This window comes from Numida meleagris, chromosome 1, assembly GCF_002078875.1.
Source record: "Numida meleagris isolate 19003 breed g44 Domestic line chromosome 1, NumMel1.0, whole genome shotgun sequence".
NCBI classification, from domain to species: domain Eukaryota; kingdom Metazoa; phylum Chordata; class Aves; order Galliformes; family Numididae; genus Numida; species Numida meleagris.
In genome coordinates, this window is record NC_034409.1 from 126,902,335 (window position 1) to 126,930,104 (window position 27,770).

Consider the following 27,770-nt stretch of genomic DNA (forward strand, 5'->3'; position numbering starts at 1 on the left):
TTTTTTAATTCTTGAAGGAATTTCCTTACACTATCTAAGTATTCTAGTCAAAGATGCTTCACCAAGGCTTGGATGACAATTTCTGTGTTAAAAGGTGCCTTGTGAGTGGCAACATGGTCCCCTGGGCACTGCTACATCCGTGTTTGATTTGGCGATACTTGTCCCATGAGATGTGCATAGAGCTGCCAGAGAGATGGGTTGATGTTTCTTTGGTACAAGATAGATTGCACTCCCTCAGATGTGAAGTTTCTTCATAGGTAAGGTGTAATATTATTTGATAACTATGTGGGATAAACATCATCAAATGATGTATATGTAAAAACATCTACAGGGACATTGTATAATACACAGACTCCGTATTTAACTGAAAATAATCCTTAATGACTTCCTGTGGTCTCCCCGAAATCTCCATATGTGCTTGTAAAACTGCTTAAGATTAGGATCCCCTTAAGAAGGGAATTATGTGAAGTGACTGTGCAGGCACACTGAGCTATTGCAGGCCTTCAAAGTTTTATAGAAGAGAACAAAGTCTTTAGACTTGAGCTGAAGAAATTATGTACTGCTTCATGAATTGTGTAGACACACTGGACTACACCAAGAATTTCAGTGCCAGAAAGAGGCTCCTGACAAATGCACATCTGCACTTTCAGAATGAATGAAACTGTCTTAAAAGTCAAACTGTTTTGTGGAAGATTAAATGTTTCATTCCCTTCATAGCAACATCTGTAGGATTCTCTACCTTCTGTGCAATGGAAATGTATTGCTCCCTAGAAAAGTTGATCTGCTGGTACAGATGACTCAGCTAAATAATGCATTCATGTTGAAATACAAACACTTTCAGGGATATATAAAAATGCTGGCACAAGAATTTGATTAACAGTGTTCTTTAGTTCTTTACACGCAGCAAGTTATTACTGTGATGGCCATAGTGTAAATGCATAGGCAAAGAAGCGTAGAAGTTCACAAGAAAATTATCGAGGAAAGGTCTTTACAGTTCAGAGCTCTGTCACTTTGCTTTTGTTCAAAACACACCAGGTATTTGAAAAAGTCAACAGTTTCATAACCAACCTTGGACAAGCTAATCTTTGACTAGTACAGTCAGCCAAGGCAGAAACTTTTCTGATAACTGCTGGTGTCATCAGTTTTCACCTTGGCCAACTCACTGCAGCCTCACACTTGCTTTGTCCAGCTCTTGCAAGGCTACTGTAGAGAAATTACTTATAAAATCTCTCTAAACTGTGGTATCTTACTTGATGATGTTTAGCACACTCAAAAAGGGTTTTTTAAACTTTACTGCATTTAGACAAGCGTAAGTAACACGCATGCAAATGAATGCAAGTATTTTAACAGCTCCATTTGCCTTTTAAATAAACTAGTTCACTCCTTCTCATGTAAGCTTGCCAGAATGACAAATGTAATCATAGCCATTCTTTAAAGTAATTATCCAAAAGTCACGTCTAATTGTTTTCACACTTAAAGAAATTATTGTAGCCACCTCCATTTTTGGACATTATCTGAACTTTCTTGGAAAGGACTCTATAGAAACTTCTCATGTTTCCTTTTATTTACTTATTTATTTGAACTTTCGAAGTTTCTTTGTGCAACTCAGAGAAGCAGAGAAGAATTTAAGTAGAATTCAGCCAAAAGAGGCAAGCCGTAGCTGACTTACACTTGAGTTAATGGGGCTCCACGAGTAGCAGAGATCATAGAATGGCTGGGATTAGAAGGGACCTCAATGCCCAGCCAGCCCCAGCCCCGTGCCGCGGACAGAGCTGCCCCTCACCCGCTCGGCCTGCCCAAGGCCCAACCCCTCCCGGAGGGAGACGCGTCCACACCGCACAGCCAGCTAACCGTGCCGCGCCGCGGCCTGCTGGCACTGCCCGGCGCCGGCCCCGCCCCGCCGCCCTCATAAGGCCTCCCCTCCTCCCCCCCCAAGGCTGCGCCGAGCGGGAGGCCGGAGTGTTGTGGCCGCGGCCATGGTGCTGAGCCCGGTGCTGGGGAAGCTGGTCAGCAAGCGGGTGGTGCTGGCCAGCGCCTCGCCGCGCCGCCAGGAGATCCTCACCAACGTGGTGAGTGCTGCCGGGCCGCTTCCCTCGGCGGGGCCGGCGCGGGAGGAGGCCCGGCACGGCCCGTGGGTCGGAAGCGCGGGGCGGGCGGAGGCCGGCGCTCCTGAGGCAGCTGCCCGTGTTCTGTCCCTGGGGTGAGCGCGGCGGGCGGCTGTCTGCTTGTCTGAGCGGCCTGGAGAGCGCCCTGCGGGCGGCTGGGTCGGCCTGCTCGGCGTGCTTCTGGTCTCAGAGCTGTCAGCTCGTTACACGTGTATGCATGAGATAACATGGCCTTCTCGATCCCGGTTCTCTTCTGTCTTAGGTTTTCTCTAGTCAAGCGTATTTGTCTTAAGTGTTCTTGGGTGATGAGTGTATTAAAGTACTCTGCTGAAAGGGAGCACCATTAATTCTGTCTCGTTAAAGAAAAGCTCAGAAAACATTGGCACTGGCTGGAGTAATTGAAAGGGTCATCTGTTGCCTGGTCTTTATGGGATGGGTGTTACCCCGTGTGGTGTTGTGGGGGGGGTAAGGTAGTTACCCTTCTTCTTCTTGCAAAGTACAAAGGAAGCTTTAATCCTTCTAGAGCATTTGGTCTCTGGAGGCACGTGCAAGCTGAGACAGTGATCTGGCTGTAGGAAGTGTTTTAATGAATATTATACCTTACTAGCGGAGCTGTACCTCAAGTACTGTACTCAGTTTTGGGCCCCTCACTACGAGGAAGACATTGAGGCCCTGGGGCATGTTCAGAGAAGGGCAATGAAGCTGGCGAGGGGTCTGTAACACCGTTCTTATGGGGAATGGCTGAGGAAACGAGTCATTCAGTTAGGAGAAGAGGAAGCTCAGGGGAGATGTGGTTCCCTACAGTGACCTGAAGGGAGGCTGTGATGATGTGGGGCTTGGCTTCTTCTCCCAGGTAACTGCGATAGAACTAAAGGGTACGGCCTCAGGTTGTGCCAGGGGAGGTTCATGTTGGATATTAAGAAAATTTTTTCACCAAAAAAATGGTGAGACACTGGAATGGGCTGCCTAGGGAGGTGGTGGAGTCACTGTCTGTCGAGATGTTCAAGAAATCTGGCACTGAGGGACATGGTTAGTGGGCGTGGTGGTGATGGGTTGATGCTTGGACGAGGTGATCTTAGTGGTCTTTTCCAACCTTTATGATTCAGTGATTACAAAATGTCTAAAGTAGTTACACAGAGTTCTTCACAGGAAAAGTCAGAAGTTAAAGAAAATACATGGAGATTCAGAGAAGCATAGATGTTCACATGTGCTGAATTAATAGAAATGTCTGCTGGGTATAGTAAATTTACATGTGTCATCTGGAGGTGGAAGTAACTACAGTGTTTTTTTATGAAACCATTGATGCTGGCTCTTAATTTCTACTTATTACATTTTTAATAGCACATAACTACAGGCGGTAAAGCTCTTGTAAGAACATGCAGTACTGCAGCACAAGTGCTGTGGATGGATTCAGTAAAAACTCCAGTTATGGGAATAGTTTAGTCCCAAGGTACATAAATTTGATACTGAAGAGAACCCTATAATATTAGAAGCATATTTCCCCCCTATAAGTGTAAAGGTAGGATGTTTTAAAGTGGGTAGAGCAGAAATTGAATTTGTCACTTACCTGATGTATCTTGGAGCAACCTCTAATAATGTGATTACACTGACTGTGTTGCTTTCCTTCCTTTGTTACAGGGCCTACGGTTTGAGGTAGTTCCATCCTGGTTTAAAGAGACACTTGAAAAGTCATCTTTTGCAGCCCCTTATGAATATGCCATAGAAACAGCAAAACAGAAAGCTCTTGAAGTAGCAAATAGAATGCACGTGGTAAGTGTGGAATGCATGTGGTAAAGGAGGGCAATGAGAAAGAAGGGGACAGACTCTTCAGCAGGGTCTGTTGGGATAGGATAAGGGGAACAGGTTTCAAACTACAAGAGGGGAAATTTAGGTTGGATATAAGTTAACTTGTTTATGAAAAGAGTGGTAAAACCCTGGAACAAGTTGCCCAGAGAGGGGGTGGGTACCCCATCCCTGGAGACTTTCAAGGTTGGGCTGAACCAGGCTCTGAGCAACCTGATGTAGTGTTGGTGTCCCTGTTCATTGCAGAGGGGTTTGAATGGATGACCTTTGAAGGCCCCTTCCAATGCAAACGATTCTATGATTTGAAGTTGCCAGCTATTTCAGCAATGAGAATTTTGTCTTTAAATTTTGTGTGTTAGGGTAACCTAACTTGCATGTACTTCTTAAGTGGTCTGTGAATGCATCTTCCTTGTTAAAAGGAAATGAATATTTTGTCCTTTGTGATAGATAGCATCCTAAAATTTAGTCCTATAAACAGAAGAAGGCCTAATGCCTTCAAATAAAGCTTTTTTTCAGGTAGACATGTCTTGCATCATTTGTCAGCAGTGCACCTGTTCTAGCTTGGGATGAATAACTGGTAGTTCCTTATAGCGTCAGGTTTGTGTCTAGCTCTTTTCCTGACAGTTGCTCACTCCAGGAATTTGTTGACTGTGAATCCAGTGTTTTGCTGTAGCTTTCATTAAAAAATAATTTAATTGAACAGTTGTGACAAGAGAATTCAGAATTCATAAGAATGAAGATGCTTGGAAAGCAGAAAAAGGAGACAGTCTGCTCTAAAACACTGTGGAGAAAGAGGCTGACACACTCTTAAGAGTGAGAATCTAACACAGTTTCATGTTTGTGATTCTAAAACATTATAAAATCTGTGATCAAATATGCAGTGTCAGTTGGATTTTTGCCCTCGTCTGCAGCTGTTGTTTGAGTGCATAAGGCTGTTCTTTACCAGAACCTATTCAGGAGTCTGGCAGATGAGATCCTGCAAAGTATATTATAATAATGTCTTATTACAACTTTGAAAGGGGAGTATTTTTGTTCAGCCTATAATGATGTCAGAAAAGGAATCTTAAACATGGTAAACCAGCGGTGTTGCCAGATGTTAACATTCTTCAAAGCAATTATTGCATGATGTAAATTGTTATCCAAGTTTCTGTCAACTTTTTTTAGAGAATAGTGTGACACTAGGCAAGTATATTTTAAACCCAGATTTGCAAACTGCCTTACACTGGGCTTTCATTGTAAAGCAGTATCCTGGTGATAATGTTAATTCAGTGGATTGCTAAATGTGTCTTTACAAAGGATTCTTTTTTAGTGTCGATGGAACTAATTCCAGCTATTTAAAGCACATCAAGAACATTTCTGTAGAAGAATCTCCTCCCTACAAACTTTTTTTGTGTAATGGTCAGACAGATTTCCTCTCTTGCGTTAAACAGTAGCTATGTACCTCATGAACATGCAAGTAAATAAAAATAAATAAATAAAAATTTATCTGTAAGGACAGGTTACAGCTTAAAACCAAGGAAGAAAGGGCTATAAGGATTCTCTATATACCTCTTCTCAGTTTTCCAAAATACTCTGCATGTGTTCCCTTGAGAGAAAGAATTGTAGCTAAAGAGAAATTATTCAGCATACTTGACTATAAAAGGTGGTTCTAGAAAGCTTCAGCTCTGTACTCCTCTCCCCACTGCATAGGGTGCTTCCTGTAAAGGAATTCTGCCTGCCCTTTGAAGATCAAATTGACCTCTGGGAGTGCAGGCAGTTTTCTCCTGGATGCATTTGTTTATCAGTAATGTATTTGGGCCAGGTTGTAACCTGAGAAGAGTCTGCTCAGGTCTCCTGTTTTGTTCACTTTCCTAGTGTTATAAATGATAGCTATTTTATGATACTCTCTCCTTTTGCACTGCTTATGTTTCTCAGTTCCCTGTAAAGCCCTACCTGTAAACTGGTGAACTAAAGTTTTCTTCCCTCAGTTGTTTTTTTTTTAAAGCATTTTATTCTTTCTACATTTTTTTTAACTTATATTCTTTCTTTATGCCTTTGCAGAAACACCTGAGAACACCTGATATTGTTATAGGAGCAGACACTATTGTGGTAAGAGGTCCTATGTGCTTTAACATTGTTTTAAACCATGACAAGTGTAGAAAATACAAGCATTTTTTGGCTTAAATTTGAGGTTGGAAAATGACTTTTCATTGACAAGTTACACCTGAGAAGAGATGTGTTTTGAGGATTTGTACATGTGGTTTTAAGTCTTTTCTGCCACACAAGGCAATTTTTGCTATCTTGAGTGCTAGAAGCCTCAGTACTATTCTTCCAGAGATAATAGTATCTGTATCCCTGCTTCTTGCTCTGCTCAGTAGTCTCATTTTGAAGATGTTGCTGAAAAATTACTTTAAATCCTTATTTTAAATCCTCAGTTTCAGGAAAACTAAGAACACAGCTCATTATCTCTATCTTTCCGCTTTAGTCTGTGGATGAGCAGATCTTGGAGAAACCAGTTGATAAGCAAGATGCATATAGGATGTTATCAAGGTTTGTAATTCTACATAAGATTCAAAATGCATACATCTAAGTTGTTTTAATGGGAGCTGTATAGATGTATATCAAGAAATCTGTGGCCACATTTTTTCTGACATTTTTAAATATCGTAAGCCAGTTTTGTCACTGAAAGTTAGACCTGCTTTTCTGTTAGCCAAAGCTGCTTGTTCTTGCCCTTTCGCTGCAGGGAGATGAGGGACTTAACAAACCAGTTTGTTTTCACTTTTATTTCTGGAGTGAATTGTTGCAAGACTTTCTGTATGCTTCTGTTAGTACTGGAGGGGAAGACAGGGAGAGAATTATGTTGGGGAAGAGGACGGAAGTAGTTTGAGGCTTGAAATTTAATGAAGATAATTGCATATATGAGAGAGCGATGCTTGCTCACTGACAACTGCTTTAAATTCCTTCTGTTTCCTTTCAAAGGAAATGTCCAATGTCTTCAGTTAAATTTAGTATTAGATAAACATTTTTCTAATTTACTTTTTAGTAAGTAAGATCTAATACGGTCAGTAGTGAAATTGACTGGTTGAGTGATTGAAGCTGGAATGAACGTCTGGTAGGTCATCTTCTCCAGCCTGTCTGCTCAAGTAGGCACATGTTGAAATTATAAGAAAATGTGTTAGTGTCTTGAACTGAGGTTACGCTTGCAGTTTTGCTCCAACCCAGATTCTGCTTTATGGATTTATAGTTTAATGGAGGAAAACCTTTTTTCTTTCATCGTTGCTATCATTGGTTAGGCTGTCAGACTTCTAGGCTTCTGCTTTTTTTTTTCGTGATGGGTACCTTTCCTTTCAAATTTAATGGGTTTTTTTTTTGTTCATTATTTTTTAAAGAAATATTAACTGAATAAAATAAAACCAATTGCCTCCTTTCTCAGGGATGAGATGTGATGAGTCTGCTAGTCAGTCAGTCTTGTGTTGTATGGGAAGGGAAACGAGGCGTGCACTACTTGATTCAGCAGTTTACATTCTAACTCAGGAGTCTGCGAGACAGAGAATACAAGGGGCTTGGCTGGGTTTGCAGTTTAGCTGAAGGTCTAACCTTATGTCTGTATTTTTTAAAGTCTATTTTAGATTATTTTTTTTGCACTGATGAGTTAAGCTGAGTTTTTAATCCTTTGGGGCATGTTGCTAATTTAATAGTAGTAGGGGTTTTTGTTTTCGTTCTTTACTGTGTGACAGTGGCATATGTTACTAGTAGGAGATTCCCAAAGGAGTCTGGCAAGGGATTTCTTACTACTTTTTTTGCTTAAAATCATACCAAGCTTGGTTTAATAAAAAAAGTCCTATTATGTACTGATGTTAATTGTGTTCTGAATGAACTGGGCAAAAAAATAGACAAGATAAGTCCTCATATCCACAGTATCAGACTAAAACTTTTCACTCAAGGTTTCATTCTGCAATTAATCACACTGAATCCCGTATGAGATTTTAAGTGAGATACTTCCGATCACATCACGTGGTAGCCTGGCTAATCTCTAGTCTCTTCAAAAATCGAACTTTTCATGATACTTAGTATACTTCAATTGCTTAGGTATTGCACAAACTTAATGCCTTTACAATTATTCAGCCACAGTGTGGCACTCTGGAGCCACTACAAGAGTGGCTACCACCTCAGGCTTTCCATGCCAGCAGCCTGCTGAGCTGGCAGTTCTGTGCATGTGTTTGAGGAAGAGTGAGTGTAAACTGTCTTCTTGTACACTCTGCTTCTGTTACTGTAGCTTGCTGCGGGATCGCTGGAGCTCAGTTGTTTTGATGAAATGCAGACAAGCTGCAGTTACCTGTCACTTGTTTGTGATAAGTTATGACCTAACTACTTACTGGCAGTTTTGAGTGAAGGTACCTGTAATGGTGGTGTCAGTATCGATTGGTTTTTTCTTATGCTTTTGAAACAGTTGCTTCTCCTGTATGGTGAATAGTCTGACACCACTAATTGCTTTCCCAAATTGTGAACATTGGTATTAGTGAGATTTTAGAGACTTAACAAAAAAATGTTAAGATTTATTTAGGTTTTGTTAATATCTTTTTCACTTATATTGAACTAAGAAAGAATATGTTTGTTTATGACGTTTATATGATGTTGCTGTTTTTCTATGATGATCAGTTTCAGAGTGTGGCAATATAATTATGAAGAATACTTTTGCTTGTGACAGGTTTCATAAAACCATTGCTTAATACATGATTTTTCCCTGATAGGTTGAGTGGGAAGGAGCACAGTGTTTTCACAGGAGTGGTTATTATACACTGCAGCAGTAAAGGTAAATCAGGTTTTTTTTCCTCAGTGTTTTCACGAGCAATTATTTGCATAAGGACTTTGCCTTCTACAGGCAAATAAATAGGGTGGAATTCCTCATACATGGTCTGAATTGGCTTCTAACTCAACATGGAAATTACCTAATCAATATTTAAACTAAAAAATCCTCACAAAAGCTACCCTTCTTACTGCATTCTTTCGTCATAAAGGAAGGAAGATGACAAAATACCCTGGTCATACTTTGGTCTATAAAAGTGCTCTCCTGAGAGCTATGGGACAAACTAAAAGGTCAGTGTAAACTGGTGGAAATATTATAAGTGAAATTCAGGTAAGGTATGGCAAACAATATTAACTATTTTTGTGCTCTGTTCACACTAGCTGGTGAATACAAGAAGTGTTCTATCCGTAGCCACTTAGCTTTTCAGTAAATAAGGGAAATGAAATTTAAAGCGAATTTTTAGGACTGAAGTCAAATATTAATGCTTCAGCCTTTTATTGAGCTGTAGGGAGCAATACATCTGTGTTATTTATCAGACAATTTTTTTCAGTATACAGTTGTTTTTTGAACACTCTAATGTCAAAACTTGCATGTTTAAGGGATTTGCTCTGATAGTTATGTCAATACTTCATTAGTGGAACTTGTATCAGGATCCTTTCTCTGAAATTTTAGTGAATATAGGTTTATGTAGACAAATTCTTTACAGCTTTACATTTTTATTGGAATGGTTGTTCTTAAGTCTTGTAACAGAAATAAGGTCAGTGATCCACTACTCTTACTGATGGTTGTACAGTAGAAAGAGTAGCTGCTGGAAAAGAAAGGAAATGTTGTCAGATGGTCTGTGAGCAATTTAGGAAGAGTAATAATGCCTTTTGTTCTTAAAGAAGAAAACAAAATTGGATCCACTGTCAGTAGCGATGCTAATGACAGCTTGTCTCATCTGGATTTTAGAAGTTAAAGCCATGTTATATTCAGATGAAAAAAAATATCTGAAGTCAGCATATTCATCAAGTGATTCAATAGAAGAGGTTTTTTTTTTTTTTTTTTTAGAGTACATTTTTGTTTTAGTTGGTAATTACAATGTGTTGCTAAGTTCTGCATTTATGTTCCAGACAGAATTTTCAGCAACACATAGCACAGGAAGACTGATTACTGACACTTCTTAATTTCATCTGAATCACTGTGTTCTTCCAATGCTAACACCATTTGCAGTTAGTGTACTGCAGATCTTCCTTATACCTCCTGGAGAATTTCAGCTGCTGCAAGAATACAGACTAATAATTGACACAGCAGTAGCAGGAGATGCTGACTTCGATTTTATAGGAAAGAGTCAATAACATGTAATGTGCTAGTGCACGCTCATTCTTGGAAGGCTGCTTTCTTTTGAGTATATTTTGGGGCAGCCTTGCTCTGTAATTTTACCGGGTTCAGTGTACCCATGCATTATGCTGTTAGAGCCCACACCCAGGTGTGCAGTGCTTCATAGCACACTTTAGAGCACCTTTGGCATTCTTACAAACACTTCTATATAAAGAAGGCTGAAATGTTTCGCAAGAAATGAGAAGAGTTATGAAAGATGGCACTGATTGCAGATGGCACTGCTGGATGTCGGCAGTACAGATGCAGCTGCACATTCAGGCATATATAATAGCTATAATGTTAACTACGTTGTGTTATGGGTTGTTTGTCAACAGTCCTAAGTTAGAAGGATGTTTGCAACCTTCCTTATACTTGTTGCTGGATGTGTATTCTGGCAATTAATTAATTGTGCTAACTTGAGCATATTCTACACAGGGAGAGTAAGCTGTTAGCTTGAAGAGGGGAACACAGTGGTAGAAAACATAAGCTTTCACAGCTTTCAGCTTTTACTGAAGGTGATGAGTATGTGCAGAGGGAAATAAACAGAAGAGTTCGCTGCCTCTCAAGACTATTATTAGCTGCTTCATGATTTATGTATCATTATTTTTTTCCAAGTAAAAAAACGATATTAATATGAGGTGTAATTAAACAGATACTGCTCTCTGAACTATTTTTTTCATGTTACAATTTCTGTTTCTAATGAGATTTCCTCTCTGTAGATAATCAGCTAGAGACAGAAATCACTGATTTCTATGAAGAGACTAAAGTAAAATTCTCCGACCTTTCGGAAGAGCTCCTATGGGAGTACATTCATAGTGGAGAGCCCATGTAAGTAAGACCCTGAAGCTATCAGATGGTACTTCAGAAGAGATCTTGGGTTATGTTACTATCCTGCAGGATAAAATATTTTACCCTGGAAATTTTGTAATACAGTAAGAAGTCTTTTGGTGTTTGTTTTCTGTTGTTCCACCATCGCCACCCATACAGATTTTTTTAAACACTATTACAATTCAAGTAAATTTTTTTTTTAATGAAGACTTAGTCTTGTGTAATTTCTTAGAATTAAATAATGGCATGAGAAATTAAGAAATTGACTAATTTTTTGCTGTTGTGGATTGGATTGAGTCATCCTTCTTATCAAGAATATAAGTGGCATGTAGTATTTTAAAATTTGGTCACTGGTGACAGGCTAATCCTAAAAGTATATAGCTAGGTTAAAATAATGAGCGAGGAAGGAGAGAAAAGCACTGTCTCAAAGTGGACTGTGAGCCCAACATCCTTCTGATGGCTGCAGAAATTCAGCCATTCACTTTCTGTTTTATTTTCCTGTTCCTTTCTTCAACCAAGGATTTTTGTTTTCCAACTGAAAGATCTCTTCTTACTACTTATCTCTGTAGGAATAAGGCTGGTCTATAGTAATTCTAACTACCTTGTGGTTCTCTAATGAGTAGACTGGGTTTCTGTTAGCCTCTTTGAACCAGCGTTTTGTTTTGTAAGTTCCAAAACTTCAGAACTTGTTCTCATCACATCTAAGCTAAAATCAGCTATCCTGTAGCAGTGTTCTTTTGAAAGCAGTTAATAGATCTGAGACTGACTGACCTTTGGTTTCAAAGGCTGCTTACTTAGGCTTTCAGGTTCAGATGCTGGTAAGTATACTTCTAACTACCTTGTTCCTTAGGCGTGAACACTAAAAATGTTGGTTTACTGCACTTCATCTGGCTGTGTACATAACATTACACAGTGAAATTTACGTAATTAACTTAAAGACAAATTCCCAAGGTTACTTTCTGTGAAATACATATGTGTACTAGTATTACCGTGATGTCTAAGAGCACCTTGTTTTGTACAGCTCTACTTACATTTCCAAAAAATTACATAGAAATTAGATAGGGCTGAGTGAGATAGCCCTGGATTTTGTATTTGAATAGGACTTTGAAAAAGAGCAACTTCTCTTCCTGATCTTCATTTTAGATATTCCTCTGACTGAGAGCTGCAAGACACATACTGCAATGATTTGAGTTCTAAGATGTCCTCTTAAGTTTGAGCTCCTTTTCAAGCTAATGTATACCTAAAGGCCCTTCAGCTTCTAGTGGAATAGGGCTAGGGTCAAAATGTAACTGGGTGACTGAGTGGCAGTGTTGGTCTCAGGAACACTTGCTGTTACTATCCTTGCCAGACAGGAAATGGAGAAAGCTGAGTAACCTATGGTAGTGCAATTTGCCTGCAGTCAGATGATACACCTCCATCTAGGTGACTATGTCACTTGGACTGGCAGAAACTTAGGCTGGCAAGGATAGAAACTTAGAGTGGCAGAAACTTAGGAGCTTAGGCTACTCGCTCGTAGTAGAAATATTGATCCTTATATTTAGTTATGACTTAAAAATTGCAATTTTGAGCCTAACTGGAATCCAACTTGAGTAGACTAGTCTTTATTCCAGTCTCTGCAGTACTAGTGATTACATGTTCTGTGCTACCTTTACTCTCAACCACACTCTTAGCCTTAATTAGATAAGTCTCAGCTTTTATTTTCTCTCCCCCAGGGACAAGGCCGGTGGATATGGAATCCAGGCCCTTGGTGGAATGTTAGTTGAATATGTCCATGGAGACTTCTTGAATGTGGTGGGATTTCCTCTGAATCGCTTCTGCAAAAAACTAGCGGAGTTGTACTATCCGCCCCTTAAACATACTGTTCAGCATATAAAACATGACTCTATCCCTTCTGTGGACACTTTTGAGAGCCTAAGTGATGGAGAAAGTGAATCCTCAAGTTTCAAGGAACATAAAGGTGCTAATAATTTGGACAGCACTGGGATATGTTCCTCAGGAGTTATTTGCAACTCTGAAAACAGCTCTGGTGTCAGAACTGGTTCTGTGGTACCTTCGGAAAATCAGAATGGAGTGTCAGAAAGCGCAGCAAAAGTTCCAACTAAAATTCTAGACCTGATGGATGGTTTTAGAGCCTCAAAGGTAAGGCGTGGAAAAAGTAAAACTAATTACTTTGACTGATACAATTGCTTTGTTGGAGGTAATGTGAAGTACTTGAGCTGGGATAAAAGTAATAATTAGTATAAAAGAACACTGTGGAGTACCAGAGAATCTAAGATATCTGCATTGTGTCAGAAATTTCAGCTGTTTTTTTCTGTATGAATTTTATCTGCTCTCTGAAACTTTTACCACATAGATAGTTAAAGATCTTTCCTTTAATTTGAAAGCAAAGAAGTCTGCAGGACTTTATTTTTTTCCTTTTGCCCTTGTGTGTTGATTCTTGGGTATAAAAGGGCTAAACTGTGCTGCTAGGGTATCTGGAAACAGTACCTATCCCCTTACTTCCCGTATGTTTCTTTTGTTGTGTTGTCTAAATGCAGCTTATGGAAGATTAACTTATCTTTCATTAGCTTCATCAGTGATTCTGACTCTGGTGCATGTTGTAATTAGGAGACTCCAGAATAACAGTGATTTCAGAAATGTATCACGCATATCACGCAAAAATGCATTCCACAGTTAAAGCAGAATGTTACTGGGAATTCTCAAAATGCTTTTAAGTGTGAATTTATCAGTGCAGTTTTTTGTGCTAAGTGCAATCAGATAGAAAACTACCTTTATCTACACTGCAGAGAAGGCTTTTTATGTGGTTTAATTACCAAACCTATTTAAAATATATGCAGTGCTTGTCATGGTTTATTTCCTTTTGAGCTTGTAATGCTTAATATTAGAATTCTGTGGGAGATCTTAACTTTTTTTATTCCCTGTTAAGGAAGTAACTTTTTATACCCTGTTTCATGTGCCAGTTGTTTATCAGATATTGCCTGGAGATTATCAGCTGGAGAGATGTACACGTAACACAGGCTACAAACTGAAGGTCGCATGCTCTGTGGAGCAGCCAAGTGTAATGAGGAATGAGTAACTGGATGTTAGAAGTGCTACCAAGTTTTCTACTCGGAGCTCCAGTGTAGTGAAGAAGGTGAAGGAGAAATTAAACACTAGTCATTTTAAATGGATTACTGATACTAAGTTAGTGGTGTTTCAGGAAGAGATGGAAAAACTGCTCAAGTGGCAGTGAAATGACAAACTTAAAGGTATTTAAAAATAGTGGAGGAAAATATACAAAACAGTGAACAGTGGTTCTGTTGAAACAGCAGAAAGTCACAGTTAAGCCTGTAAATTGGTGGCTGCCTTTGTTGTAGTTCTGGGCACAATGCAGTTAAGTTATGAAGTGATAATTAATAAAATGAGGTGTTCTTATAAAGCTGGGCAGTAGCAGTAGGTTGTTCCAACAGTATAGCAAGGGCTAATGGTAGGCTCATCAAGCAAGTTGTATCTGCAGAGAGCAAGTTTGATGTACCTGAATGGATGAGACGAAGCTTAGCACATCTTCAAGTGCAAAATATGGGGAATCACCAGCATTTTGTAATTGCACATTATGTATACTGATTGCTGTGATCTGATGGCAAACTGAGTTTTGCACAATGAAAGTTGGTGGCAACTGTAAATAGAAACAGGAACTTTCCTAATAATTGGTGTGAAATGCTGAGTTTCACGTTGAGCTCGTGGGAATTTCTTTTCCTGAGGCCTGAAGATATTTGTAAAATTCACTCCTGGTTGTAGTGGATTCCTTCTGTAATTTGACGAATGTTACCTTCTCTCTTGGTACTTCTGGAATAGGGATAAGAGCACAAAAGCATTTAGCTTCGTAAAAGCTCTCAAGATCTATTTAATTTTGTTTCTTGAGTGTTGTTCCAAGGACTTCATAAAGCAGGCTGAAATCTCCTGCAGAGGAAGGAGACATTGCCACCTACTTTGCTCTGAACAGCTGCTGTTGCAGAGCAGGAGATCAGGTTTAAATCGTACGTTCTCCAATTCTCCAACATGTTCTGAAATTGCATATTCTAGTCTTCATTCACTGTTAGGATATTCGTTTGCTTTATCTGTTTTTGAACTGGGCATTACAAAATGATAGAATGATTTATATTGCTAAATTTTTTTTTTGCTCTTCATTTTCTCTTGTAATTTCTAGGTGACATTAATTAGTTCAAAGATTGGGCAGGTTTTGGAAGACAAATGGCTGTAGTATAGATGCAGTCGGATCAGTCCTGTGAAAGCCTTGGATTCTAATAAATCCCAACTGTATGGTCTTATTAGAACAGAGGAGGAAATTATAGAAAGGGGATGAAGAAGATAATGAAGTGCTAACACACTAGCATACCTTTCTGTCAAAGTTACTTTCTGTAGGTACAGGAATTTTAACATGCTTCTGAGCACTGAAACTGCACTGTTCTAATTTCTGTTCCATATGTACGTATCTTATTAAGGTGTGTGTGTGTAGTAGAGTTGTGCTTTGAAGTCTTATTCCTTTTTTTGCCCGTAGTTTTTACTAAACAAAGACCAATCTTTCTGTAACTGAAGCTCATACATTGCCGTAGTGGAAGTTTACAGTTCCTTGCATTTTGGGTAAATCAAATTTAAATTGATCTCTTATACATTTCTTAGGCATTAGTTCAGATGTTGCATTAAGCCAAATATGTTTAAACATACATATAGCTAGGTATATGCTAAATATTTGAAATAAAGAGTTCTTTACACAAACTCTGTAGGCTGCATGCCAGAATATTTTGTGTTCACTTCTCTCTCATATACCTCTGTCCCAATTAATGTTACTTAGTGAAGTTATTAAAACACTTAGAGGAAAAGAAACCTGTTTAACAGTTGTTACTATGTTGCGCTTAAATAACAGTAATTACATAGAATAATGCTTCTGGAATGTCTGTGGTAAAAGGTGTAGTTCCTTTGTTTCTTGATTACAGTCTTTTAAATGCAACTGTTTTTTTTTTTTTTTTCTCTACACATAGGCTCTGTTTGTAGCCTCTAAGCTGAAGTTGTTTGATCATTTGAAAAAGAAAAGTCCTCTGAAGGCTGTGGATGTTGCAAATGAGGTTGGAACTTCTGTGTGTGGAACTGAAAGACTCCTTGATGCCTGTGCTGCTCTTGGATTGCTGGAGAAAACACCACAAGGTGACTTCTCCCATCCCTCCCACCTCCTTTCTTCTTATTTTTTTTTTTTTTTTTTAAGGAGTGAGTGAGCAATCGAGGGTGAGAAGAATCAAAATTATTAAACTCTGTTTCTTAGTTTTTAGTTCGTGGAGAATGGTTCCACTCTATTCCTGTGCGCACCCCCCCCCACACACACAACTGCATATAGCACTGAAATCTGTACAGCACTGGAAGAGATGCTTTCACAGTTACAGGAACTGAGCTCATATTGTCAATAACTTGGATTTGAGGTGGGGAGATTGTTGCTCTTTTGCATTCATCATTAATAGCCACAATTTTTCTGTTCGGGAGCAGGCATTATTCAGGTATCCTTTGAGGAAACTTTAGATTGCTTTTCTTCTCTGAACACAACACCAATCATCTCCAAATTCTAATAACTTTCATGGATAAGTCCCAGGGAGCAGCGTAAAAGCTTTGATGTATCATCTAAAATAAGGACAACTCCGTTCTCCTCTGCAGCTATGCAGAGTCACAAACTTGAGTGGAGAACTGGGGTTTTAACGAGGAAGGCTCTGGAATGTGTCCTTCATAAGCACCAGCTTAAATGTTAGTGCACCTAACTTGCACTGTACTTAGAAGTATTGGAAGGTGACATTCAGTAATAGGATTAACTTTTTCAGTCTGCGCAACATAATTATAGATTTTCATATGCATCATTTACATGGTAATACTTGAGAAGGTTAAATGCCAAGAAAAAGAAATAAAGGATGCTTTCAACTCTGTTAAAGGACGAGATGAAGGAGAAAGCCCTAAAAGCAGAATATGCTGGGGAATGTTTGAATTTAAGGGAAAGAACAGGCATCATCTAAAACAGAAAAACGTGGTCAAGATTGAGGAACTTCTAATGGTCTTGCTTGAATGTCAGGTGCATAGTTGAGATTCTCTGGATTATAAATAAACAATGAAAAGCTTCTCTACATCCTTCAGGACCTACATTCATTTTAAAAAGAAAATCTCAAAGTGATTTTTCATTCTTGAAGAATGAGAAAACCTTTAGAAGTATTTCATAGAAATCTTCGTACAGTAAAATGCCTTTTGATGCCAAGAGCAGGATTTAGTGGCTCTTTAAGGGCAGTACAAGGTAATATGCCGTCAAATATTAGCTGACAACTCTGAAGTGCTGGAACAAAACTGCTTACAATTGTTCTCTTCCCTTAAGGTTATAGTAATACAGATTTGGCGAACACTTACCTGGCATCTGATGGTGAATATTCACTTCATGGCTACATTATCCACTGTAATGACCATCTTTGGCCTCTCTTTACACACCTGGAGTCTGCTGTTAAAGAAGGAAGCAGGCAGAACCATCGAGCCTTTGGAAAGAAAACGGAGGATTTATTTAATGTAATGTATTATTTGTTTTGAAACTTATGAGCCCAGAACTGATCTAGAGGGAAAAGGAAACTGGGCTGTTGAAGGGAGTTCATGAATCTTAAATGCTAGAAATACAGTATAACTTACTAGTCATAGATTTCTGTTCCCTTGAACTTTGACAGTGCATGCAGTCTTAAGGCTCTAGAAGTTCTGGGGCAATCACAGAATGTACTAGAAAACTTCAGTGCTGATAAAAATTCAGATGGAAGTTCTACCCATCCAGTTAAAATGCCCTAGAACAACCTCTCAATCTGTATAATTGGCTACAATGTGGCCTTTTTATTGTACCAGGCATATGTTATACATGCATTCCTTCAATTCTGGGTGCCAATTGCATGTTACTGATCTGCGTCTAGTGCAGTCTGTTGTGGCTGTATATTCAAAGTTGTTTCTGAAGTCTCATTGTGTTAATTCAGGAGAAGAGAGATCCAGTCTAAACAGGTCACGAGAAAAGTAATGCCTCCTATTTATTTCTATGGAAGCCACAACAGATACGAAGAGCACAATAACGCTGATAGAGCAAATTCTCAGCAACAAAGCACTATTTTTAAACTGTCACCATCGTTAGCTATGTATTTTTGCCAGTGATGAACAAAAGCCTGCATGCTACACTCATAACGGTTTGCATGGCTGCCTAGAACATGGCTTGTCTTTCACATCACTGTCATCACTGCTGAAATGCACTGCCTCACTGTGCTCATATCTGCTGCTTGGTCTCAATAAACATTCAGCAAGTGTTGATGATGCCGTTGGTGTCAAGATGCCATTTTGTCGGACTGCCTGTCTGCTGACATCTGTCACAGGGCAACAGCATTTAACAGAATATTGGTGGGAAAATTCAGCCTCTAGTACCTTACCACCAACATCCACCTCTGATGTCATGGGCCAACAGAATAAAGTAGGAGGTGTTACTTCTGGTGCAGGCCAGTAAAGTTTGTAGTTTTGTATATGTTTCAAGCTGGCATGTGCCATTAAGAATTGTAATCCTTTATCTATTTCCATCTTTATAGCATTCCTTTCCTAGCACTAGCTCAGGTGGGTCTCTTCTGACTGGGGTATCATTCAAGGTGATTCTAACTCATCAGCTATACACCTGGTGAAGCAGATTGCGGGCATAAATATTTGTGCCTGTTTAAGGAGAGTGTGGAAGAGAATATGTAAGGATTTCATCTTTGACTGTAGTACTTCAGGCTACATCTTGAGGTTCTTGATTTGTATTTAACTTACAAGTGTTGAGGAAGCCAGTTTTCTAAAGAAAATGTCTATACCCTTCCAGTATACTTAATGAATGAAGTAAGGGCCTTTGGAGATTTTAGGAAGTCCTTTTAGCCTAATATTGTGTCTAAATTACTGATGGACAGAAGCTCCTTTAGGAATCCTTTAGAGACTGTTCTAAAGGGAACGTAGATTCTTTGGGGTAACTGCTGTAGTAGATGTTTAAATCTGTGTGAATTACCTACTTTAGTGTAGGTGAACTGGATATCATTTTGTGTTAATCTGGATTATCAACTGCATGATGCTAGTGTCAGGAGTCACTACTAGTTCAGATCTGCACTTTCATATCTGCACAGTACTGTATGCATCCAGGCAGGATAGATGCACTGCTTGTGGTACTATATATACCATAGCCTGTAGATCCTTCCTCTTAATGGTAGCTTTAAAGCAACCTTATAACCAATGAGGTTAGTATGAAAGTGAGACACGCTTCATGCATCACTTCGAAGCTTGAGGCACAAGGTTCTAGTTCCTCATACTTTCTTAACTAATCTAAAACAAACAGTATGATCTTTAACATTGCTGTTTTAAATTGTGGCCCAATAATCTAATTATTTTCCATCACAGGAGAATAAATGTCAGAATTACATGAAATCAATTTGTGAGTATATCAGGAAGAAGGATAATAAATGAAAATTCAGTCTGTTCAAGCATTTTGAAGTTTGAAGACATACTGCTGTGGAGCAAATTCCTTTCATATATATCTAAAGCACAGAATTGCTGTAAAAAAAAAAAAAAACACTTCAGATGACCTCTTCCTCCTGCTATGCTGCCTCAGCTCAAATAGACAGATACAGGCATTGAATTTAATAGCCCTTGGGCTGACCAAGACTGGGTCCAAGCTAGCTAAGTCTGTGTTCCTTAAGACATACTACGAAAGATGTCTATATGACAGTTAGAGGGTGCAGAAATCTGCTTATCAATACACTGAAGCAGTTTGCAACCAGCAAAGAACTTGGATGAGCAACTAGGCAATGATAATTTGATCTATTTTAATTTCAGACTTCTCATATTAATATACTAGTGCACCAACTGCCTTGATTGGACATAATTTTAGTTATAATAATTGAAATTTGTTACTTGTTGTTTTTAATTTTTTTTTCCTTTTTAGGACTATTATCAGAGCCAGGAGGTGAAACAGCGTTTTATGGCTGCCATGCACAGTATTGCCCACCTTACAGCAAGAGACGTGGCTACAGCATTTGATCTCTCAGAGTTTAAGACTGCTTGTGATTTAGGAGGTATGGCCTGTAATTGAGCCTGTGTGCAAATTAAATGGAAAAAGCTTGCTTTCAGATCCTTATTACTTAAAACATGGGAATTTTTCCACTAGAATTGAGTAAAAATGGCTACTGTTACTTTTCTGGTGTTGAAATGTCAAAATAAATGGACTGAGTGCAGTTAACTGAAAGCACAGTTACTTAAATGGTAGTTGAGTGACTTCGTGGTACTTTAATAATTTGAAGTAAGTGAATGTCACAAGGAGTTACTTAGTGACGCACAGCTCAACACAGAAAACAGTTTGTGGCAAAGTTTGTAGATCATCCCTATTCTTCATTGTGCTGGAGAGTATCTGTCAAATTTCTGGTATTGGTGCTCTGTATATAGTAAATAATTTGTGGATGAAGAACACAAACTATAAGTCCACTGATGTTCCAAAAAAAGAAAAAGGCAAACACAAAAATAAGAAAGCAAATAAAAAGCCCTGAAGTGGTGCTATCAAAGGCTAGACTAACGAGTCTATGATAGAGAATAATAACTGCATTGCCAAAACTTTGAGGCGTTGTTCTATCCACTGGAAAGTGCTCTTGATCATACTAACTGTGGATATTAATACTGACATACTAACTAATGGCTACCTCTACTTCTGAATTGATGTTTATCTCTTAATGTTACATACAGCGTTGTCCTTAAAAATTTATGCAAATGCTGGGAGTGGAGATTTGAGTTTCTTTAAACTTCCAACAGGTTGTACTGGAGCTCTGGCTCATGAATTAATACAAACATACCCAAATATGAAGGTCACGGTGTTTGACCTTCCAGAAGTCATTGCAAACGCCTCTTACTTTCAACCTTCAGAACAATGCACAGCTCCAGTGACGTTTGTATCAGGTAAATGCAACATTACCATTTATCTTATATCTCTAATCCTTGAGCACAGAGCAGTCTCTTTTGCTGTAGGAATGGTGTACTGCCCTGCTCCAACCCCAAATCTGCCTTGGTACAACGCAGAATGGGCTTACCCATGCTAAACAGGGGCAGTGTACTTCTCAAGCCTGTAGGGTTAAAACCAAACAATGGTTGAAGAGTGGCGATAAATAAAGTGTGAATGGAAGTAGAAGCTTACTGTCCTTGTCTTTTGCTTTTCCTGTCTAGGCAATATCAATATGGTGATTACAAAAGACTTCAATCTCTTCTTGCTTGTTTTAGGCTTTCTCTCCATTTCCACATAGTACAGAATTCTTACCTGTGATCTGCTCTGCTCTTACACTATGCTTTCCTTAACTAGAAATCAGTGTATCACTACTCCTATGTATTCATGCTTCTTACTTTACCTCTGCTGAAGCTCCTTGTTCCAATCTTTTTATTTCCTTCTGTGGGACCGTACTAACTAAAATGAAACATACTAACTCTGCCTTTCAACAGGTGACTTCTTCAAGGATGACCTTCCAGAAGCAGATCTTTACATACTTTCACGTGTTCTTCATGACTGGCCTGATGAAAAGATTCATGTACTGTTAAACAAAATATCAACTGTTTGCAGACCAGGTAGGTTTTTAATCTCTTATGATTACAGGTGCATATTAATGCACAATCATAATCATAAGTTCATATTAAAAAATGCATATTTTTGTCTAATTATAGCAGCCTTGGCTTATATGCCTATGCTTGCATTATGGTAATACCTCCAAAAAAAAAAAAAAAAAAAAAAGCAAACCTATAATAAAATGCTATGAAATAAGTCCTTACTGTAGTTGCAGATTTTGCAAGCAACTACTTCATCTCCTCTGTCTCTACTATGTTTAGCCTTTCTTGCAAAGACCTGTCTCATCAAATACCAAAGCATGTGCTTCTACCTCTACATACAAGCAAGCCAGTTAAAGTTGCTGCAGGTTAATCAAGGAGAAGCAGTTCTTGCTATGTCAGTAGCGCCTACAGTAGTGGAGTTCAGCACTACTTTTCATTATGAAGAGATTTCTTGAGAAATATGTAGTGTTGTACTTTCAATTACATTTTGATTGTATAAATGATCAAAGGGGAAGCCCTTTGATCAAAAAGCAAGAGAAGAGCCTTCCTGCTTTACTCAACTGATTCCTTAATCCAAGAGGATTAACAGTAACTTTGAAGTTTGTTTCATAGAGAGCTTTCAAAATTAGATCTAGGCTACAAAGCATAATTCTGTTACACAGAATCATATGGGTTGGAAGGGACCTCTGGAGATCAAGTCTAGTCCCCCTGCTAAAGAAGGTTCCCTACAGTAAGTCACACAAAAAGGTGTCCAGATGGGTGTTGAAAATCTCTAGAGAAAGACTTCACAACCTCTCTGGGCAGCCTGTTTATAAACTACAAAAGAAAACTGGATGGCTGTCTTTCCTTATTCCAAGACTGAGATATGACAGGAGGGAGTTGCTTGGTTCAAACCGTAGCAAAACTGAGTTTAAAAATTGTGTTCAGGAAGTGGTCTGAACTTCACTGAAGTGGAAACAGTGCTCAGAGCTCCCCCTTCCCCCTATCAACTAACGGTTTCTTCCAGGAAGAGATGATTGAAAGTAAACTTTAGTTACTGATTACCAGTGAAGCCCATTAAAACACTGTTCTGATGGGGGACCTATATGTAAATGTCTCTGAACAAAACACTAAAAATGTGAAGCTAGAAATACTTTACTAAGTGAAGTGCTTCTGGTTGTTCTGGAAATGCAGGAAGTGCCTTGCTAGTGGCAGAAACTGTCCTTGATGAGCAGAAGACACACCCTCCTAGAGTAGTACTGCAGTCTCTGAGTATGACTGAAGGCAAGCAGAGAAGTGGCTCAGAATATAAGCAGCTGCTGGAGAAATATGGATTCACAAGTACACAAATTAAGGTCACAGGCAACTTATTAGATGCTGTTTTGTGCTTCAAGAAGAGTCAATCATGTTAGCGTGCACAGAAATAGCATGGGATGCTGTGTTGTTTTAATGTGTGCAATATACCTATCATTGCCCAGCATTGTCAGTTTAGGACCATTTTGACCCTTTACATGAAACATGGATGTTACAAGCTTTGAATAAAAAGTTGAACTCAATCCTGCACAAGCTGTAATCTTTGGGATGGTAGTCCTCTTTTTCACTTTTCTATGGGGTTTTACGTAGAAGCACTTCAAGGATGCCATTTTATGCTTTTTTAATTTGGTCCAAAGTAAGAAGACTAAGCTCTAACCAAGTTCCGAGAGTAGTTGTAATATCCTAGGAACTTCAGTAGCTTCTAATTTCCAGGCACAGTATATAACCACACTTGAGTTGTTTCCATTGGTTCCTGTCAGATTTGTTCTTTTTCTGAATATTTTTTGAGTATTGTTAAATGGCTATTTAAACTTTGCCTCATTTGAGATGAATTTAGATGAATTGTAGGTTTTATACATAAATTCTCAAAGAAACTTCTATTCATAGATCTTTATGTTCCAGCTTTTAATTAGAGAAATACACACTCCATCCCCTCTCCTCAAGTACTTTGTCGCTAATGTCACCACTCTTAATTGTTTTCTTTCTGATACTATATTAGTATTTACTATTTCTATTTCAAATGTCCTTTGTAGTAGAAGCATTCCTGGAGATTAAAGTTGTACTTTCAAACTAGCTTTCACTTCTATCAGTTATTACTGGAGCAGTAATCCTAAGGAGCCAACCTCAGCAAATAAAGAGTCTGAGCAAGGTCAGGAGTTGCATCTGCCTGCTAGACTCTGTCTTGTTATTTAATCAGAAGTTACTTTGCTCTTTGAACGCTGAGTAAAGCAAATGTACCACAGTGATTCATTGAGTTCATCTAAGAGACATATAGTACAGAGTATTTTAGCTGTAGAAAACTAGGGAAATGTCAGATTTCATCCAGAGAGGGTTTTGTAAGTCTTAGCAGAAGCTTTTTATGTATGAAATTTTGCTGATTTCATCTGTACAGATGTATGGAGAGATGAGATGTTGGACTTCTGAACTTATTTAAAACAAGTTTATTTTCTGTATTGATAAGAAGTTTGCCATTATGCTTAAAGGGTTTATATTTTAAAAGACTTATTCCGGCAATGAATTTTTGTTTCAGTTATTCATCGAGTTTATGCTGTGCTTCAGGCTGTTAGAAGCTGTTTGAGTCAGAACACTGCACTCCTAAAGCTGGCACGCTTATTACTGTGAGACTTAAATTTGTAGCTCTGAGTACTGTGTTCTTAACGACTATAAAACTTGACTAGCATATGTGGTTACCACATCACTTCAGTGTATTCTGTTATTTAAGTGCAGTGCTTTATACAAAATGAGACCTAGTTCCTTGAGCATGGTGCCTGTGGTAATGTACTAACACAGCTCTGTGTTCTTCATCATTTCTTTTTTCTGAAGTCAGTTTTAAGATATGAATGTGAAATAGTTTTTTTGTTTTAAAAAAACCCAACAAGTTATTACAATAAATTACTGCTGTGTGGTGGTGTTAGAAGGTTCGTGATCATTTTGCTAGCTACCCTTGTCTGCCTTACAAAGGAGGCTAGTACAAACTTACATGAATCTGCTTTGCTGAACAGCGGGTGCCTCCAGTCTATGCTCCTGGATGATCACAGACAGAATAGACTGCTCTCTTTTAGAAACTGCTCTTAGAGTGAGAGGAAAAAATGCAAGCTGCATTTTTACCTTCCCAAGTGGCTTGCATCATTCGGACCCTCAACTTTGACTGAAGTTGTGAGATTGTGGAGAGAGAAGATTGACCAAAATCATGACTCTCTAGAGAGAGGGAGGGAATTCAGGAGTAGCTGTTCTAAAAGTATTTAGGAGGAGGTGCCTGTGAGACCTTAATATTGAGCACGTCCAGTGGAAGCAACTAGGATGGCCCAGGTGCCACATTATGTGGCTTGCGGCTTTGATGGAAATGTGCTTCAGTCTAGAAGAGGTGGTTTTAGAGGAATCTTGCCTTTCACTGCCAAGGAAACAGGTACCAACAAGACAGAGCCAGGCTCTTTCCTATGATACACAGTCATGGAATGAGGGATGATGGACACAACTGGGAGACACCAGCTGGATAACAAGTTGGGGGAAAAATCATTTGTTAAGTATTGGAGCAGGTTGTCCAGAGAGGATGTGGAATCTCTGTCCTTGGAGGTTTTAAGATCTGAGGGCAACGCTCTGAACAAGCTGATGTGACTGTAGAGCCTGCTCCACTTCAAGCAGGAAGATGGAGTAGAGTTTGCCTGTTGTCCATTTCAACCTAAGTTATTCTATATTTGATATATTCCATTCATCTGAGCAATGGTGAACTCATCATTTCTCACTAATGTTCAAACATTAATGTTCCAGTTTTTCTGGAAAAGGCTGGTATTGTTTCTGACTGAAAGGGATAGATTTAATGGTGTTATACTGAAACGATTTCCTGAGCAGTGGGGATAACAGGAGAGTTTGGGCATAAGAATCAAGACATAAAGAATGTGGGGACAAGTTTTAGAATGCAAATGAATTTCTGCCAATAAAGCCTGTAGGTTTTTTGTTTCTGTTTGGGAAGTGACATTCAGCTATGCCTTCTTGAGGATGCTGTCTTACCCACATTCTGTGTTAACAAATAGTTCAGATGAAATCTGATGCACAGTAATCAGGTTTTTGAGGTGGAGAATCACAGGGATTAAAAGAATACTAGGTGAATGAGAAGAGATTCAGAAGTTGCTCACTGAGCAATGAGGTGAGCAAGAATCCTCGAGGAGGACAGAAGGTGTAAGCTCATAAAAGGAAAAGAGACAAAACTTGATTGACTGTCATAGTTCAGTCACTGTTATATTAAAATATTGACCATGTTACAGCTATTAACCAGTATTTGTGGCTGGAAAATGAATGACTAATCCTTTTTGTTTGTGAAGCACCTGTTCGCCGCAGGATACATGGCTTGAGCCTGCATTTACTGAGGTTCCTAATGATATGGCAGTGAAGCAGGATATTTATTAATAAGCTTTCAGAAGGATTTTTATGACACCTGATAGTAACACAGAGGTCTCAGCTAGCAATATGATCCTCAAGTCTTAATCTTTTCTCTAAGAAGCTGTAGTCTTACCACAGAATCACTGAACATCCTGAGTTGGAAGTGATTTGCAAGGCTCTTCCAAGTTCAACTTCTGGCTTCACATAGGACCACCCAAAATTCAAACTCTGTGTCTGAGAGTGTCCATACATTCCCTGAACTCTGGCACTTGGGGCAGTCTGTTCCATGCCCACCGCCATCTGGTGCAGAACCTTTCCCTAGGGAGCAGAGGGGCACCCCCAGCTGCCCCTCCCCTGACAGCTCCATGCCATTCCCCTGAGCCCTGTCGCTGTCCCAGAGAGCAGAGCTCAGTGCTGCCCCTCTGCTCCCTGTGAGGAGCTGCAGCCGCCATGAGGCCTCCTCTCAGCTCCTCTGCTCTGGGCTGAACACGCCAAGGGACCTCAGCCTTCCCTCATATATCTTGCCCCCTGGACCCTTCACATCTTTGTAGTCCTCCTTTGGATGCTCTCTGATAGTTTGAGGTCCTTGTATTGTGGTCCCCAAAATCACATACGGTGCTCGAGGTGAGGTTACGTTTAATTTTATTCTCTATTGTTTGCTAAATGTCTGATGCATACTAGTTGGAATGACAGAAGGGATTGTCGTCAGGGTCAGAACAAAGATACTAATGTTCTGCAGCACTTAGTAGTAAGATCAATGTAAAATGCTGCCATTTTGATCTGAGTTGGTCGTCTTTACCTCTACTGTGCAAAGAGAAGCTACTACCACATAAGATGCCAGTCTCAAAGACAGTGAGTAGAACAGTGCTTGTTTTGTCAGTAGCCCCCTTACTCATGTCTTCCTTGTCCCATTCATGGGTCTGAAGATGGAGGAAGAGGCTGTGCGTGAACAAACTATTCAAGTTCTGCCCTCAACCCTTGGTCACTCCCACCAGAAACACCAGTTTCTACAGAAACAGTGTAAAAAAACTGGCCGCTTTGTGGCTTGTGTGATGCTTGCCATCCACTGTTTTGTCCCCTTGCTGCAATTTAGCAGAAATTATCTCGTTGATAATGGATTGGTATTGTTATATGCATTTGTTTTTAAATTAGGCTGTGGGATTTTACTGGCTGAAATGGTATTGGATGATGAGAAGAAGAACAGGAGCACAGCTTTGCTTCAGTCTTTGAACATGCTTGTGCAGACAGAGGGAAAGGAAAGAAGTGGCTCTGAATATCAAGGCTTACTGGAACAACATGGATTCTCTAACGTCAAAATCAAACTGACAGGAAATTTGTTAGATGTTGTTCTCTGCATTAAGATTTAGAAAAAAAAGATTTAGTAGTAAAATCTGGATTATATTTGATGTTTTGTAATTATACAGATACATTCTGTTTCCCATTAATATAAGCAATAAATGCTTTGTTTTTTGAAGTTACATTTAAAAAGGGGAAGCAATTGATGGCATTTATTTTGAACTTGAGAATCTTTCAAAGTTCAAAATAACAATTCTTCTGGCATCATTTGATGGCACTGATATTTTAGTTGCACAATACCTGTAATACGCTCAGAAACAAACACTGTCAGCAGCCCCACACATTGAAATTGCTGAGAAATCACAGTTTTTCCATAGTGGATGCAGTTTGAATAGTCAAACTTTTAGATGAGCACTCGTCACTTTGTCCCTGTTTCATGAGGTTAATGCAGGTACAATTTCAATACTCCAACCACACCACACCCATTTTAATACCATTTTTATTTTACACTTTCTACTCTAAAAAAACAAACAAAAAAACATTACCTTTCTCCCTCTCCTACTTGCCTATAGCTTTGCATTTTGCTT

General features: G+C 39.1%; 1 protein-coding gene across 2 annotated transcripts; it reads left to right on the forward strand.

Moving 5' to 3' along the window:
* On the forward strand, positions 1,874-27,375 carry ASMTL (acetylserotonin O-methyltransferase like). 2 transcript variants are annotated; one of them, XM_021411704.1, is made up of 13 exons: positions 1,874-2,069; positions 3,744-3,875; positions 5,949-5,996; positions 6,373-6,437; positions 8,639-8,700; positions 10,773-10,881; positions 12,594-13,020; positions 15,900-16,062; positions 17,261-17,445; positions 19,862-19,991; positions 20,719-20,862; positions 21,397-21,519; positions 27,040-27,375. In XM_021411704.1, the coding sequence occupies exons 1-13, from the start codon at positions 1,977-1,979 to the stop codon at positions 27,252-27,254; spliced, it is 1,896 nt and encodes a 631-aa protein (XP_021267379.1). In that variant the 5' UTR covers positions 1,874-1,976; the 3' UTR covers positions 27,255-27,375. The 2 variants fall into 2 exon arrangements, with proteins under 2 accessions (XP_021267379.1, XP_021267373.1); XM_021411698.1 differs by lacking the exon at positions 27,040-27,375 and adding an exon at positions 22,672-24,424 and having other exon boundaries at positions 1,876-2,069.

Bases quoted from the DNA above. Each gene is read 5' to 3' on its own strand.
- ASMTL (XM_021411698.1), top strand. From the start codon at position 1,977: ATGGTGCTGAGCCCGGTGCTGGGGAAGCTGGTCAGCAAGCGGGTGGTG. The intron at 3,876-5,948 runs GTAAGTGTGGAA...ATGCCTTTGCAG, and splicing joins TAGCAAATAGAATGCACGTG to AAACACCTGAGAACACCTGA. The intron at 16,063-17,260 runs GTGACTTCTCCC...TCTTCCCTTAAG, and splicing joins GCTGGAGAAAACACCACAAG to GTTATAGTAATACAGATTTG.